Source organism: Cebus imitator, unplaced genomic scaffold (assembly GCF_001604975.1).
Source record: "Cebus imitator isolate Cc_AM_T3 unplaced genomic scaffold, Cebus_imitator-1.0 Scaffold824, whole genome shotgun sequence".
Taxonomy (NCBI): domain Eukaryota; kingdom Metazoa; phylum Chordata; class Mammalia; order Primates; family Cebidae; genus Cebus; species Cebus imitator.
The window spans coordinates 64,419-80,519 of record NW_016108139.1 but is presented as its reverse complement, the minus strand read 5'-3'; the positions used below and the strand labels follow the sequence as shown (position 1 = coordinate 80,519).

Sequence of the window (16,101 nt, the reverse complement as noted above, 5' to 3'; positions counted from 1 at the left end):
CCCAGCTACTCAGGAGGCTGAGGCAGGAGAATTGCCTGAACCTAGGAGGCGGAGGTTGCGGTGAGCCGAGATCGCGCCATTGCACTCCAGCCTGGGTAACAAGAACGAAACTCCATCTCAAAAATAAATAAATAAATATAAATAAAAATAAAAAAAATAAAAAAAAAACAACACTTAATATGTGACTAATTTTTGGACTATGTATCACTGAAAAAAAGAATAAAATAATCAATAAGTGATGCTGAGATCATTGGTTACATACAATGGTCACTGGTTATATACTACCCCATGCCAAATCTAAGAATAATCGATTAAGCTAGATTAAAAACTTAAATTTGGATAGCAAAACTCAAAACATTCAAGAGAAAAGTGTAACAGAATATCTTTATTATCTTAGGAAGAGAAGGATTTCTTCAGGACATAAAAATATACATCATACAGGAAAAATACTGGTAAATTCAATTACATCAAAATGAAGAATGTCTGCTGATCAAAAGAAAAAGTTAAATGACAGCCTCCAACTAGGTGACAACATATAAACATATAATAACAAAGAGTTAATATACAGAATTTTTTGAAGAATTCTTGTGAATCAAAAAAAAAAAAAAAAAAAAAATGGTAAAAAAAAAAAAAAAAAAAAAAAAAAAAAAAAAACCCATCAACTGGTATTTTATATAAATAAACATGTCAGGAGCTCTTAATAAAATAAAAAAAAATCCTAGTTAAAAAATGTGAGACTCTTTAGCCAGGTGTGGTGGCAGGTGCCTGTAATCCCAGCTACTTGGGAGGCTAAGCCAGGAGAATCGCTTGAACCCAGGAAGCAGAGGTTGCAGCGAGCTGAGATCGTGCCACTGTACTCCAGCATGGGCGACAGAGTGAGACTCCGTCTCAAAAAGAAAAAAAATGAGAGATTCCATATAAACAAAGTTCAAAACAGCTAAAAGCAAACGTTAAATCATTTATGAGTATACACGTGTATGGTAAAGCTATATGGGAAAGCAAAGGAATGGATAAGACAAAATTCATTATGGTAGTAATTCCCTGAGAAGTGAAGACTTTTTTTTTTTTTTTTGAGATGGAGTCTCACTATGTTATGGAGGCTGGAGTGCAGTGGCAAGCTCTCAGCTCACTGCAACCTCCGCCTCCTGGGTTCAAGTGATTCTCCTGCCTCGGCCTCCTGAGTAGCTGGGATTACAGATGTCTGCCACCATGCCCAGTTAGTTTTTGTATTTTTTAGTAGAAATGGGGTTTTGCCACGTTTTCCAGGCTGGTCTCAAAGTCCAGACCTCAGGTGATCCACCCGGCTCAGCCTCCCAAAGTGCTGGATTACAGGCATGAGTCACTGCGCCAGCCAAAGAAGGCTTCAAAGTATTGGTAATGTACCAATTCTAGGTTGTATTGTGGGTTGGTGAGTTCACAGTACTTATTTTTTTAAATGTCCATGTATAATTTATATGCTTTTGTATATATGATAAGTTTCATAAATATTAAAAGCAAGGAATTTTGAGATAAGATATATTAATATAAGGGTCACAAAACCATACAGAAGTAGCTATTTTGAAAAAATAAAATTACCTCTGACTTGAGCTAAATGAACCCGATGTGAAAATAAGCCAAGTTATTCAGTCTATTAAAAACGTAACAGATGTAGAAATGGGTTAATTTATTCAACTGAAGTTTAAATTGGAGAAATGGCCTCCATAGTTGAATAAATTTATAGAGTTCAAAAGAGTTCATTCTGGCCATTCAAGGTATTGGGGTGGGGGATCGATATTTTTGCTTGACTGGAGAACATCATTAATGAACTTTAAATGTTACAATCAAAATTACTTATAACATCTATAAAGCCAAATTTATCTTTTTATCAAAATATTACTAATTTCTCAAACAAATCATAAATTTTGAGACTGAATTCTGAATTCAATATTACCTGTCATTCCATGACTTCTCATTCTTCCCATCTTGTATTCTGCTTTCAGAGAAGGTAAAAGTGCTGCTCCAATGGCTATACCATCTAACATGGCACTGAATTTAAGAACAATAGGCTTCTTTTCTAAGCCTTCTGGTAGCTGAGGAAATTCATTTGTTTCAACAGGAGTTTGATTAACGCTTGTTGGGGTTTTTTCAGAAGGTAGTGGGGTTGCAATATCTTCTTTTACAGGCTGTGGGCTAGAAAGCGAAAAAAATAATTAAAAAACACAAGAGCTACCATTTTATTGTAGAAAATCATTAGATTTCTCAATGAAAAAGAGCAAATATATACTGTGAATAGATGTTTTCTTTCCAATATCAGATCATATTCATACTTTCTAAAACAGCTGTTAAACAATGATGATATGGAAAAGTATTCAAGAAGAAGTAGTAACAATATAATACTCCTAGAATGTTATACTGCCAAGGCAATTTATATTATTATTGCAAAACTGGGATTTAAACTCAGATTTGTCTGATTCCAAATTCTGTCTCTTAGCCTTTACACACTGCTATTGATATTATCATCACTACTTCTACCACTGTTAAGAATAACAACACCAACCCCTACAATAACAATAATAATTTGAGTGCCAGATACTGTTCTTAGTGCATTGTGTGTTTTGTCTCATTTATCTCACTTTAAGTAGGTACTATTATCTCAACTTTGCAAATGAAAAAGTCTAGCTAGAAAGTGTTTGTGAAACTAGGATTTGAACCCAATCAGTCTGACTCCAGGGTCTGATTTTTCAACTACTACACTCTACTGACAATATGTTATAATAAAGAAAAGTTCCTTGGAATATTTTAAAACTAAAATTTAAGTAAACATTCTAGATTCCATATTTCTGTTCAGAGGAAAAACATTCAACTTTTTACTACTTAGTCAACTTTAAGCCATGACTAAACATTATATCAGAATTAAAGATTTAGATAGAAAAACTGGAAAAATCAGCTTTGAGACACCCTCAAGAGACACATTAATGTTTTCCCACATTACAGAATGTGGGAAATAAAATATAAGACAAGTTTTTAACCTTTTACATGCATTTTTTTATTTTTTTGAGATGGAGTTTCACTCTTGTTGCCCAGGCTAGAGTGCAATGGTGCAATCCTGGCTCACTGCAACCTCCGCCTCCGGGGTTCAAGCAATTCTCCTGCCTCAACCTCCCAAGTAGCTGAGATTACAGGCACCTGCCACCATGTATATTAATTAGTTTTTGGAGACCAGGAATAAAGCTCAGCAGTGAAGATGCATGAACAAGGTTATAAACACAGGGAATAAAGGTTAATGCTCAAATTTACTGTCCTTTAAAATATTTATGTGGCATGGTCAAATGCTCCCTTGGGGCATAAATGACCACTACTATACTTTCTTAAACCTGTGCAGTCATAAATTTCAATGAATTCAAAGTAAACAAGGATTGATATGATCCTGGAATTCATCAATTTGCTTTTTATTAGTACCTGTTGTAATACACACAGATCTTTAGGATCTCTTAAGTTTTGTTTATGCAATATGGAACACTGACAATTGCACTGATGACACTGTACTTTAATGCTATCAAATGTTATTCTCACATGATCACGACTGGCTAGTCTCCACTTGCTCCACTGTCCATAATGGTCGATACTTAGAAGTAACTCTTCATCTCCCTCCAAACTTTTGCTAATGCAGCAAAGAATACCCTGAAGTAGTATATGTAATCACAGAAAGTTAACAAATAAAATAACTTACGCTGTAGAAGGTTGTCTGATTAGGTCTGAGATTTGTTTAGATAGTTGGTGAGAACTTCGAACCATCATGCTATGCAAGGTGGCAGGGTGCTGAGGAATGTTTATGCTGATAGCTCCTACTTTGAACACGGCAGCATTGTTTGTCTTCAGCCCTCTCTGGGCACTGTAGAGGGCTTGGGACTTGGCAATACTACATTTCACTACAGTTCTATCAATAGAGAGAAAGAGGACCATTAACATACAGCCAAGTAAAGAGAAATTTTGAAAAAATATTGAGAGCAAGAAAAATACTTATAAATTTGAGAGGTCTTCAAAAAGTTCATGGAAAATTATATTATAAAAAAGCTATGTGTAGATTTTAGAATCATTTTGCACCAAAATAAACTCATATTAACTTGCTAAAACATCTGAACAGGATCTTGTTTAATGTACCAACAAGGACAAGACATCAGTTTGACAGAGCCCCTATCAAAACAACATTAATTCTGCTAAAATTGAAGCAAGAACAAGCATCAAGTTTATTGTGAAGCTTGGGCAGAATAACAAAATCACTGATGCTTTACAAAAAGCCTTTGGGAACATTATCCCAAAGCAATTAGCAGTTTACAAATGGATCTTAAGAAGGGACAAGACAATGTTGATGAAGTCCACAGTGGCAAACCAAACATCAATTTGCAGAGAAAAATTTTATCTCCTTTGTGCCTAATTGAAGAGGACCAACAATTAAAAGCACAAATAACAGTCAACACCACAGACAACTTCAATTAATTCAGCTTACACAATTCTGACTAAAAATTCAAAATTGAGCAAACTTTTCCATTCGATGGGTGCCAAAACCATTGTTCCCAGATCAACTCCAAATAAAAGCAGAGCTTTCAATGAAAATTTTAAATAAGTGAGATCAAGATCTGGAAGTATTTCTTCAAAGAATTGGAATAGGAGATGAAACATGGCTTTACCAGTACAATACTGAAAATAAAGTATAATCAAAGCAATGGCTACAAGAAGTGGAAGTGGTCCAATCAAATCAAATTGGATCAGTCATGGCTGGGCACAGTGGCTCACACCTGTAATCCCAACACTTTGAGAAAGTGAGGTGAGCAGATTGCTTGAGCTCAGGAGTTTGAGATCAGCCTAGGCAACATGGCAACATCCCATATCTAGAAAAAATGCAAAAATTAGCTGGGTGTAGTTGTGCATACTGTAGTCCCAGTTACTTGGGAAGCTGAGTTGGGAGGAATGCTTGAACCCAGGAGACGGAGATTGCAATTAGCTAAGATTGCACCACTGCACTCCAGCATGGGCGGCAGATAAAAGTGGACCAGTCAAAAGCAAAGGTCATGGCAACAGTTTTTTTTGGGATGCTTGCACATTTTGCTTATTGACTTTCAGAGTGCCAAAGAATGATAACATCTGCTTATTAGGAGAGTGCTTTGAGAAAGGTAGCCATAGCTTTACTAGGAAAATGTTTGGGGAAGTTTTAACAGTCTTTCACCACAACAATGCTCTTATTCATTCATTCTTGTCAAACAAGAGCAATTCTCTAAGAATTTTGCTGGGAAATCAGTAGGTATCCACTTTATAGTCCTAATTTGGCTCCTTGTGACTTTTTTGTTTCCTAATCTCAAAAAAAAAAAAAAAAAATTAAAGGGTATCCGTTTTTCTTCAGTTAATAACGTAAAAAAGACTGCACTGCCATGGGACTCATTAGTGATGGAATAAATGGCTGGTATCATTGCTTAGAAAAGTGTTTTGAACTTGATGGAGCTTACATTGGGAAACAGAGTTTGTATTTTTTATTTTTTTCTTTTTATTCCATTTTTCCACAGTTTTTGAAGCCCCCTCATCATCGAATGAACTAAAATGACTTAAAAATTTTCATGTGTTTAGATCATATATTGAAGAAACAATGTTATCTAAAAACAGTAATGTATTTATTTTATACTATTTGCACTGAATACTATTTAATTTCTTTAATAGTACGAATCTATAGAAATAAGTATATGCTCACATGTAAGTAAAAACATGAACAAGATACATTATATTACATACACAGACACACAAATGTTTTTTCTACCCCCATTCAGAACTCTTTTATTCTCTCCCTTATTTTGGAGATTGGTATAACCACTATACAGACACTGAATGTAACAAGAAAAAAAATATTCACTATACTTCTTAAAAATCTAATTAGGAAGTCAAATAAATTAGAATAACAATCATCCACTATGTTATAAGAAATTAATAGGAAGGAAGAGGTATAACCTGCATTTTCTGCTTTTCATTTTCAATGAGTGGTGAAGAAATGATAAAACTGTGATTCGTAATGAGCAAGGCTATTACTCTTAGTTGAGAACTGGTATGCTTTAATTACTAGTACAGATATAAAGCAAAGATACTATCTTTCTCAATTTATTTTGCACTTTGCAATGCCTAGAACAATTCCTGGAAGACAACAGACATTTGCCAAATATTTGTGAAATGAAAGAGCAGAAAAAGTAAAGCAAAAGAATGACTTCTACCACTACAACTGTGGAATTCCACGGATATGATAGGACATGTACATAGAAGCATATGATAGGGCATGTACATAGAAGCCATAATGAAGTAGTCGTCGACACATACACACACCCCCACACACGTATTTGTTTTTTAAAGATGGGATCTTGTTTTTGCCTAGGCTGCAATGCACTATCATAGCTAATCACAGCCTGGATTTCTAGGCTCAAGTGATCCTCCTGCCTCCGCCTCCCAAGTGACTGGGACCACAGAGGTGTGCCACCATGCCCAGCTAATTTGTTTGTAAATTTTTTGTAGAGATAGGGTCTCATTATCTTGCTCAGGCTGGTCGCAAACTCCTGGCCTCAAGCAAACCTCCCACCTCGGCTCCAACAACTTCTAATATAAATGTGAGACTTCAAATGGGCAAATGATTCTTGATAATCAGTAAATTTGGCAAAATACACAAAATGCACATTTCGTATTAATTACAGGCCGATTTACATACATTAATCTCTGCTGGGCTACAGAAAATTGGCCAATTATTTATAGTCTCAAGGAAATGAAGAACCAGTTCATCACATTTAACTTTTCTTAGGATAAACCTCGAAAAGCCTAACAGCAGCTCTCTCTATCAGAGGTCTTGATAATAAACAGTAAAATCTAGATATTATATAAAAATCAAAACCAATTACTAGATAACTTTACTTTTTTCTTCCACAAGACACTTTTTCTCAGAGATGATCACCAGAGGGTGGAGGCAGTAGTTTATGTAATTGGCTAGTCAGCATGAAGGCAGGCTCTGGAACGCTGACTACTTACTGAATTTTGAATCATTTCTAATATTATAATAATTAAAATCATGGTTTATCATCAGTGATGTTTCAAGTTCAGTTTCAACATAAGCCAGAACATACCCAGATGGTGCTGACATGCAAATGGCTCTGTAGATGTGAATAGCATTCATCTACTGAATGAAACTAAACACACATTTACATATAGTAAAGATCATGGATAAAATCTAACAATAGAGCGGTCAACCCTCCCCATCTTAAAAACAGAATTAGAAGGTTGAGATGTACAGATGTTTTCTTATTTGTGTTTTAATAAGTATTTCTATAATTAGTGAAAACTCTTTCTTGCAAAGTGAATATTTTAAGCTTCCATTATCACATCAACACTTAAGTACCTTGATCATAGAAATTTTAATAGTAACATATCTGAAAAGACACAGCAACTCACAATTACAGTGTTAAAACTTGTCAACAACAGACAAAGTATGAATTATCAAAAAGCAGCCCTTACCTGTGTTTTCCTTGATTACCAGTAAGCTTTAATCTATTATGTAAAAGTGTCTATATTACAGCTACAAAACAATAACTACATAATTCAGAGTCATGAAAATAATTTAAATATTTTAAAAACTATTCAATACTACTGTAATCACAAAACCATGAAAAAGAATAATATGACATACAGAAACTCTTGTTTGGCTGTACTTGTAGGAGATGTAGGAAAATCCTCCAGTCTACAGATGAAGAATCAAGAGAAAGCAGGAAAAAAAAAGGAGGCAAATAAACATTCATGCACAAAGTAGTTACAATATGACCAATCATCTGGAAAGCTTTCCTAATTTCCTACTCTTAAAATGTTCCTTTGAAGTATCATTTGAACTATTTTTTTCCATTCCATTTCTTTTTAATTGTAATTGAAAATATAATACCAAAGAATACACTATGAGTTTGGGAGTAACCAGTAAATAACTTTTATTTTTCAAATAAAACAGTTAAGGGATCTTTACTTGGAGAGAAAAAAAGAGCAAGAAATATCAGCTATATATTACTTTATCAAAAATCTCTTTTATAAACATTATGTTTTGCAAGGTTAAAGACTATGGGAAGCCATTCTCTTAAGAGATAATAGAAAATGAAGAGAAGAGATCCAGGAGGATAAATAAAACACATGGGACACCTCAAAGAAATTTAGTTTACTCTCTGAAGGTAATGTACCCAGGGTACTTCAAATTTAGAGTAAATGAGGGAATCATGGAATCCATGGTCTATGACTTTCGGTGGAAGCATCTACAAAAATAAAGTGGAAGGACTATAGATTTAGGCATCTCTTCTTACAGACTATATTAAGTATTTTAGGTACTATGTTGATCTTTCTGAACCTCAATTTATTGTTCTATAAAGGTGGATAAAACCACCCCAGTTCCCAAAATTGCAATGAGGATTAAATAAAATAATGTAGCTGAGGCTCCTGGCCCACAATAGGCATTTAAAAATATTGTAATTAACATACAGTAATAACCCCTTCTCCTATACTGAATGAATAAAGAAAGATCTCATCTCTTACAACCACTGGAATTTCTTGGCCTTTCTTGAACAGACTTCTTAGGAAATGATCTGGATAGTAGGCAGCTATTATGAAATATACAGTCTTTGGTTCTACACTTATAGGTCCAAACTAAACCTGAGAGAGTCTCCAGGAAGTCTTGAGAATGGGCTCTGTCTGAGGTTGCTGTTATTAGCCAAAATTCACTACAGAAAGCTACAGCCCATTAATAAATATCCATTTTAGAAAATATTCCCCAAGATCACATTATTCAGATTAAAAAAATAGTATTAGCATTATAACATATCATACTTCTTAGTCAAGCTAGGATTAATACTTAATTTTTATAACACTGAACCAGATCCTCTATTGAGTCATGTTGGATGTGTTACAGTGTAACAGTAGCACAACATTGACTAGTCATAATATTAAGAAAGAGCAAATTCTGAAAATCTGATCTAAATTATTAAAGCCTATTTTGTAGTTAACATGAGACTGCTTTGCTGAATGGAAGTTAGGAATGAAAGTATATACCACCAATTTTAGAAAGACAAAAAGTATTTTTCTAAAATATTTTATCTGCTGACATTCTTAACGACAGAATTCTCAGTAATTTGGGAACTGAGACTGTATATACACACTCAAAATTCAGCATACTTATCCAAGGAGTTTCAAGTTTTGTCTAAAACTATAAGTGTAAGAAAATAAAAACTGACATACTTACTGTATATTTGGTGTAATCCCTTCAAGCAGCACAATATTAACCCCACCAATATGAGCAGTAGCACAAGTCTCAGTCATCTTTTGATGTAAAACATCTTAAGTATGAGGAAAAACAATATTTATTTGAATTCTGGAAATAAGAAACCTGTATTTCATATTAAAATTGCATTTTATTCATAATATATTCAGTAGCAAAAGATAATTTTAGTTATGGTAAATTTTGATCAACTATTTCGGAACTACTTTTTAAAACATTTCCTTAGTTTTTTATTTCTCTGCATTTAATACACACATATTAAATGTCAAAATTGCAATAATGCAAAATATACACTTCAATATGCCATTCCTGCATTAGTCTACTGGCATTACCTAGCCTAATGGCATTTTAAATCTCAGAAATAATACTGCAGAAAATTTGGAAAATTTTTAAAAATTTGAAAAAGAAACCACATAAACCAGTACTCTTGGTGCATATAATTCCTGTGATTTTAATGGAGGGTATAAATATTTTAATCACTTAAAAAAAATGAAATCACATATATAATTTGCCTACGTTTTTCATTTAGGATTATTGTTCGTGTTAATAAATTCTGCAATATAATTTTAATGGGTAAATTGTAAACTGGCATATATTTGTTTATAAAAATAATCAATTCCTTAATGTCAGACACTTGGCTGCTTCTTTGTACAGATATCTTTTCACACAATTCTGATTATTTCTTCAATCTAGGTTTGCAGACCTAGAATTGCTGAGTCAAAGGATAAATGTGCTTTAAATACTACTAATAAAAGCTATTAAATTAATAGCTTTACAGGAAGGTTAAACCAATTTACATCAATTTAGAAGTGAATGAAAATGTCCATTTCTCTAATTCTCACCAAAAATAGGTATTGTCATTCTTAACTTTTGCTAAACAGATAAAAAAACTGACTTTTTTTTTTATATCAACTTAGCCACCTGAGCTTTTGTATATTGTTTATGTCCTCTGTGATATTTCTAAGGAAGGTTGATGGGTTTGTATATTTCTTAGTAATTTGCCGTCAGTCCATCTAATTTTATCAGAGAACCATGTGTATCAATCCCAAGTACATAATCCTTAAGTTTAAAATTAGTTTTTGAGGAAATAATAAATGTTCAGGGTACAAAATGAAACAGGTAAAGAAGGGTATATACCAAAAAGTAGGTTCAAAGTAAGTTTTGATTAGACCTTACAGATTTGTAAATTATAAAGTTAACAATAACAGCACATAGTGATTGATAACTTCCTTTTCTCAAATCTGTCAGGTTATTCTCACAACCAGAAAAAAAAAAAAAAACAAAAAAAAACCACCGGTCTTATAGAATCTTATAGAGTCATTAAGGCAAGGGAATCTCTGCAACTTTATTGCTATAACCACCAAGTCTATGAAACATTTGCTTCTTTATTTTAGCATCTCTGAAAGTGGGATGCAGTTTACAATCAATGACATCTGACCATACCTGACAATGGTATTTTTTTTCTTTGTGATACATAAAATAATAGTGCATCTTGAAACTGGATTTAATAAAATATCATACCTTGTGTAATCATTCTTAAGATGAATGGTATGTTTTCACTAACCTAGGAAATTTTATATCAACCAAAGGGGCTTCTTTTATAGAGATACTTAGTATTAGATTATAAGATTTCTATGGTAGTAACAAAAGCAAATTTTTCATAAATTTAATTATTCTGGTAAAATTTTCACCTTTAGAGATATCTTACTCATTAATATTAAAAGACAGTCAAAGAATAAATGTCACTGAGTGTAGATACATTAGCTCAATATTTATGTGCTAAAATGTTTAGACATCAAAACTGCCTCAATTCAGTGATATTCAGCTACAACAAAGTTCCTGGTACCTCAGAATTTGGGAAGTCCAATTTTTCTGGAAAAAAAAAAAATTTGCCAAGTAGGAATTTTGGAGACATGTCATTGGTTTTCTTCTGAAACGTAGCACTAATTGTTATGTATACATAGCACACTTTATTAGAAAAATCATTCATACCTTTCATTTTTTCCTTAAGAGTAAAACTGCCATGGATCCTCTTCAGTTCTGATTCCATTGTTAGTCCACCAATATCTGCCTCCAGGTGTGTGCGGTTCACCATGCCAATCCCAAACACTATTAGAGTAACATGCTGAGGTTCAGAAGTTACCAAGCTACGTTTCCTCTGTGTCTTAGTCAAACTGTTGTTGTCTTGCTCATTCTCAAACACAACTTTACATGTTGGCTCTGTAGGGCTTCGAACTCCTTTATAAGTAAATGAAAATACACAATTTTAGATAGGAAGACTGAAAAATGGAAGGACATTCCAAACGTTGCCTTTCCTTTCTTTGCTTCACATTCCCAACCAGTCATCTTTCTTCTATTTTCCAACAAAATGATTAAAAATTTCTTCTACATTTTTCCAAGTTCCTACTGAAAGTGAATAGTAGAGCCAGATATTTTAAATGAAGTCTGCCTGAATTCTTTAAGAACATACCACGTACAAGTTTAAAGGGATGGGAAATGTGATGGCAAGATACCTGAATTCCATTACCATTTTATGGTCTTGGTAATAGACAATTTCTCTCTATTTCAATTATCCATTTACAACATTAAGAAAACATGATGAACAGTCTGCTGCTTCTTTGGTATTACAGTTACACTAAACAAAGTTTTGAAACATAAAAATGCCTGTTACCTGCTGGTCCAAATGTTTCTGAAGATTTTTCCAATATTCCCGTTGGATCAGAGATAAGTGAATAGAAGTTAAGCAATTTATACATATTCTGCCAGCACTCAGCTGAAGGTTCACTTTGTTCTGACACTGTAATTGAATCAGAGTCATCCATATGAATAGTCATGTGATCCACCACATCTTTTGAACCTTTCCTAGACACTTTTGATGTTCTTCTTTCAGATCTTCCTAGTGAATTCTTGTTTCGAGATTCCTTTTTGTTATTCTCATTGTTGGTCCGTTTGTTCTTTGCATTATTTACTCTATTGCCACCATTAAGACTTCCTCTAGAACTGCGGCTAAAGTCAGATGAACGAAAGTCCCGATGTTTTCTGGTTTTGAAGGTAGGTGTTGGAGAAGCAGATCCGGCTGTATATCTGCTAAGTTTAATATCAGTCTGAGTTGCTTTGATGTCATCTATCATTGTGCTAAACTGATGAATAAGACGAACCAAAGCCATATCTACATGCTGGCTTATTGACTGACAGGAAATAGTAAAGTTGCAGTGAAAGGTATTATAATACCGCTTGCTGAGATCATGAAAAGAAAGGGCACTGGTAGAGTTCTGAGGGGTGCACACGGACTTTTCCATTACAACAGCACTGATGCTAAAGGTTCCCAACATTAATGCTGGTTTGAACTCAAGTGGAGGAAGATTCACATGGCCTTGCCTAAAAATGTGGGGAAAAAAAAAGGGAAAAGGTTTTTCTTCTTTTTTTCCAGAGCTATGTATCTTTATTAATGTATAAGCAAAATCATCTCCAAGGTAAAATATAAGTCTTAAATAATTTTAAGCATGCAAACCAGTAGAGTATGCTTTCCACTAGGCCGGAATTTTATGAGTTCGAAGGTAGGACTTAAGTCTTCCTTTTTTATCTTACTCTAAAACTAACCAGTCAAGATCAGTCTTCTTATGTTAAGAAATGATTTCACTGAAGTGATAAAACAAGTTTTGTTGTCATTTGATGGTATTGCCATAGAGTACTGGAATTTAGAGTCAATTATAGATCAATTAGGATACTTCATTTAACCATCCCCTCCCTTTTAGATTAAGCATGTTAATCTAACTCAATTAGATATAATTATGTTAAATATCTAGTAAATCAGATACGTGGCTATATCTAATAAATATCTAATTTAGTTAGATATAACCACGTATCTGATTTACTAGATATTTAACATAATTTTATTTGCTATTAGAAAGGAAACCCTCATGCTAAGGTGAAAGAGAGGAAAAGCAATTGAAACAAAAATAAGAAATACACACACACAAAAACCTTAAAATCTGATATAAAGATTATTTTGGCAAATCTTCCTGCTTATCTAAAGATTTTCATGTAACACTCTTATAGTAAATTTTAATGAAAGTCAAAAATGTCTCAAATTTCTAGAAACTATTACAAATAAAACAATAAACCCCAAGCACCAAAACTATAAAAAGGTATTTTTCCCTCATCTTCCATGCACACTAGGAATGTGCAGACATGTAGGTCAAATAAAACATGGGAGTTTTTCTCTGAAAGAAAAAAAATCCAAAGCTGCTTTGATATTTTCCATTTAACTTAAAGAATTTATAACTAGAGAACAGTAATTCCTTAATACTAGTATTTCTTAATTAATAAGAAAAATGCCTCATTGTAGTGTACTTCACTTAAATGCACAAACTCACAGGAAGTGTACAATCAATGCAAACTAAGCATATGGTCAGAGAAGGAAAAACTTGATTTTGAGAATTAAAACAGAGAGGAGAGAGTAGACTAAAAAGAGATGAAAATAATCCATAATTGCAAAAACAAGAATCTAAAACATGTAAGGGTAGTAAGAAAATCCAAAAGAGGGGAGACTCAAGTAAAGGAGAAAAAGAAAATGGGTATACCACAATAATAATTTGCCTGACAATTAAAAGCCTGACACGGGCACTGCAGAGCCAAAGTTACAATTAAAATTTTAAAATATAAGTCCCTGATACATGCAGCCACTTTTACTAGAGACAGCAAACAGACAAAGAAACTATTATTTATGAGGACTTACTACATGCCAGACTCTATGCTGTTTAATAACTGCCCTGGCTTTACAAAGTAGTAGGAGAGTTACATATATTCATACAAGAAACTGTAACCCCAAACTAATGTACAACAATTAGCAGAATGAACAATCTGCTATAAAAACAAACAAAAAACACAGACAATACTGAAATTAACAGCTGGGTAAAGTATATTGTGGTGATGCTCTCCAAATAAATAAGAGCTTAAGATGGAATTACAGGAGATCCGAGAAATAAAAGCTAATCATGACTTAGTTGTAAGAATGTGGTGCATTTGGAGTTGGAGTGGTAGTAGAAAAATTAAAAGGAATGTCCAGTTCAGCTAGACCAAGGGCAATGAAGTTCAGAGAATCACTCAAAGAACCTCTCTAGGAACATAAAAAGACCTGTGTGCTCAAATGAAGGTCTAGTCTGTGGTGGTATTATATGACATTCAGTAGGCCAATAATAGGCTACAATTATAATTTTATTTATATAATCTATGTTTATATACAACCTACTATATATAAATTATATCTAATTGAATTATATATACCCTAGTTATATATATGAAAATTTATATACTGTATGTGTGTATATATATATTTATATATGAATGCATATATTTGTATGAAAGCTGGCTTTTGCAAATAGAAATACAAGTTTAGCTCAGATATTTTAACCCTAAATAGAGTGTGTGTAAGTGTCAATGTTTTGGGTCTGGATTTGACGGTTCCAATATTTTAAAATTTTAGTTACTTAATTTTTTACTTAAATTTTTACTTGTAAATGGTTTACTGAAATAACAAGTCTCCTAATAAAGTAAATGGTTTACTTAAATAACAAGTCTCCTAATGTGATACAAATTTGTAACAAAGATTTACTGTGAAAACTGCATAAAGTACAAACTTACTACTAGTTCTTCAGACCACAAGTCAGTACAAAACAACAGATGTGCATCCTGATCCCTGACTAATCACATCACTTCAAAATGTGTCAATGATAGTGATTAGTTGAAGCATATCTGTTGTTCAGTTCATGCACAGAAAGCATAGCATGTAGTTACTTGTGTTGCCTCCTTGTCTCTCTCTCTGTAATAAATCCCCATAATATCTTCCAAAAATGAATAATCAAATGAGGAAATTGGACAACAAAGATGAAAATGCAGCAAAGAAACTAAAAACAAAGATACTCATAGGGAAAATCAATTGAATGATGTTACAGAAGAAACAGCTGACCATGGAAATGTTGTTACTTCCACTGTTTGAGACACTGTAAATATCTAGCCAGAAAAACTCAGTGGAGGCAAAATTATTGACATAAAGAGGAAAGTGACCATGACAAAAAGGATGAAGATATCCCAGAGGAAGTGATGCTTACAAAAAACTTCACAGTAAAAGAGAATAAAAGATTATTTCATGACATTGGAAGTACAAAGAATAAAATGTTGAAAACTGATCCATACATACCAAGGAGTAAAACATTTTGCCAAGGCACACAAAAGCTGCTTGTTCTGCATTATAAGTTATAAGGACAGGGCTGTTCAAACTACCCTTTGATATGTTTTTACAAAGAAATAAAATAGTTTAATTCTTAGTGTTTCTTACATTTTAAATTATAATGTACTAAATATTAGTTTTACTTTTTTATTTCACTATTTATAATAAATAGTAATTATATTTTTAATGTTTTGACATTGTCAAGGTCACAAAAGTAATTTTTTTCCACTGACTATTAAAACTGCTTTGCAGCTTGTATGGTCATTGTTATGGTAAAAGATTATTGTGAAAAGCAAGAACTTTTGTTAAATTATTTAAAATTTAAATAGAAATATTTCAAATGAAAAATAAGTTTTACTTAGCTATATATCAGACACAAGTATTTTAATTTACCATCTTGCAAAAACACAAAAAAGATGAAAGAAACAATACTACAGAAACCTCTTAAGTGCCATTTATCTCCATATTCTTCTATTCCTATCCATTTAAGTCCCACTCAAACTAAAATTCCAAGTTCTCAAAATATTACTCAGATCCAATTAGTGAGTATATTATTTCCTATGTAAAC

General features: G+C 33.0%; 1 protein-coding gene across 6 annotated transcripts in view; it reads right to left on the bottom strand.

Moving 5' to 3' along the window:
- LOC108297642 (transmembrane protein KIAA1109) overlaps positions 1-16,101 on the bottom strand; it is a 147,235-nt gene that overhangs the window by 73,822 nt on the left and 57,312 nt on the right. For 5 of the 6 annotated variants that reach the window (XM_017520307.2, XM_037735487.1, XM_037735485.1 and 2 more), the window contains 6 exons: positions 11,976-12,682; positions 11,297-11,542; positions 9,269-9,362; positions 7,685-7,735; positions 3,710-3,916; positions 1,931-2,169 (listed from right to left, as the gene is read on the bottom strand). In XM_017520307.2, the coding sequence (XP_017375796.1) occupies positions 1,931-2,169; positions 3,710-3,916; positions 7,685-7,735; positions 9,269-9,362; positions 11,297-11,542; positions 11,976-12,682 (1,544 nt within the window). The remainder of the gene's footprint in view (positions 1-1,930; positions 2,170-3,709; positions 3,917-7,684; positions 7,736-9,268; positions 9,363-11,296; positions 11,543-11,975; positions 12,683-16,101) is intronic. The other variant, XM_037735486.1, reaches the window with a different exon arrangement.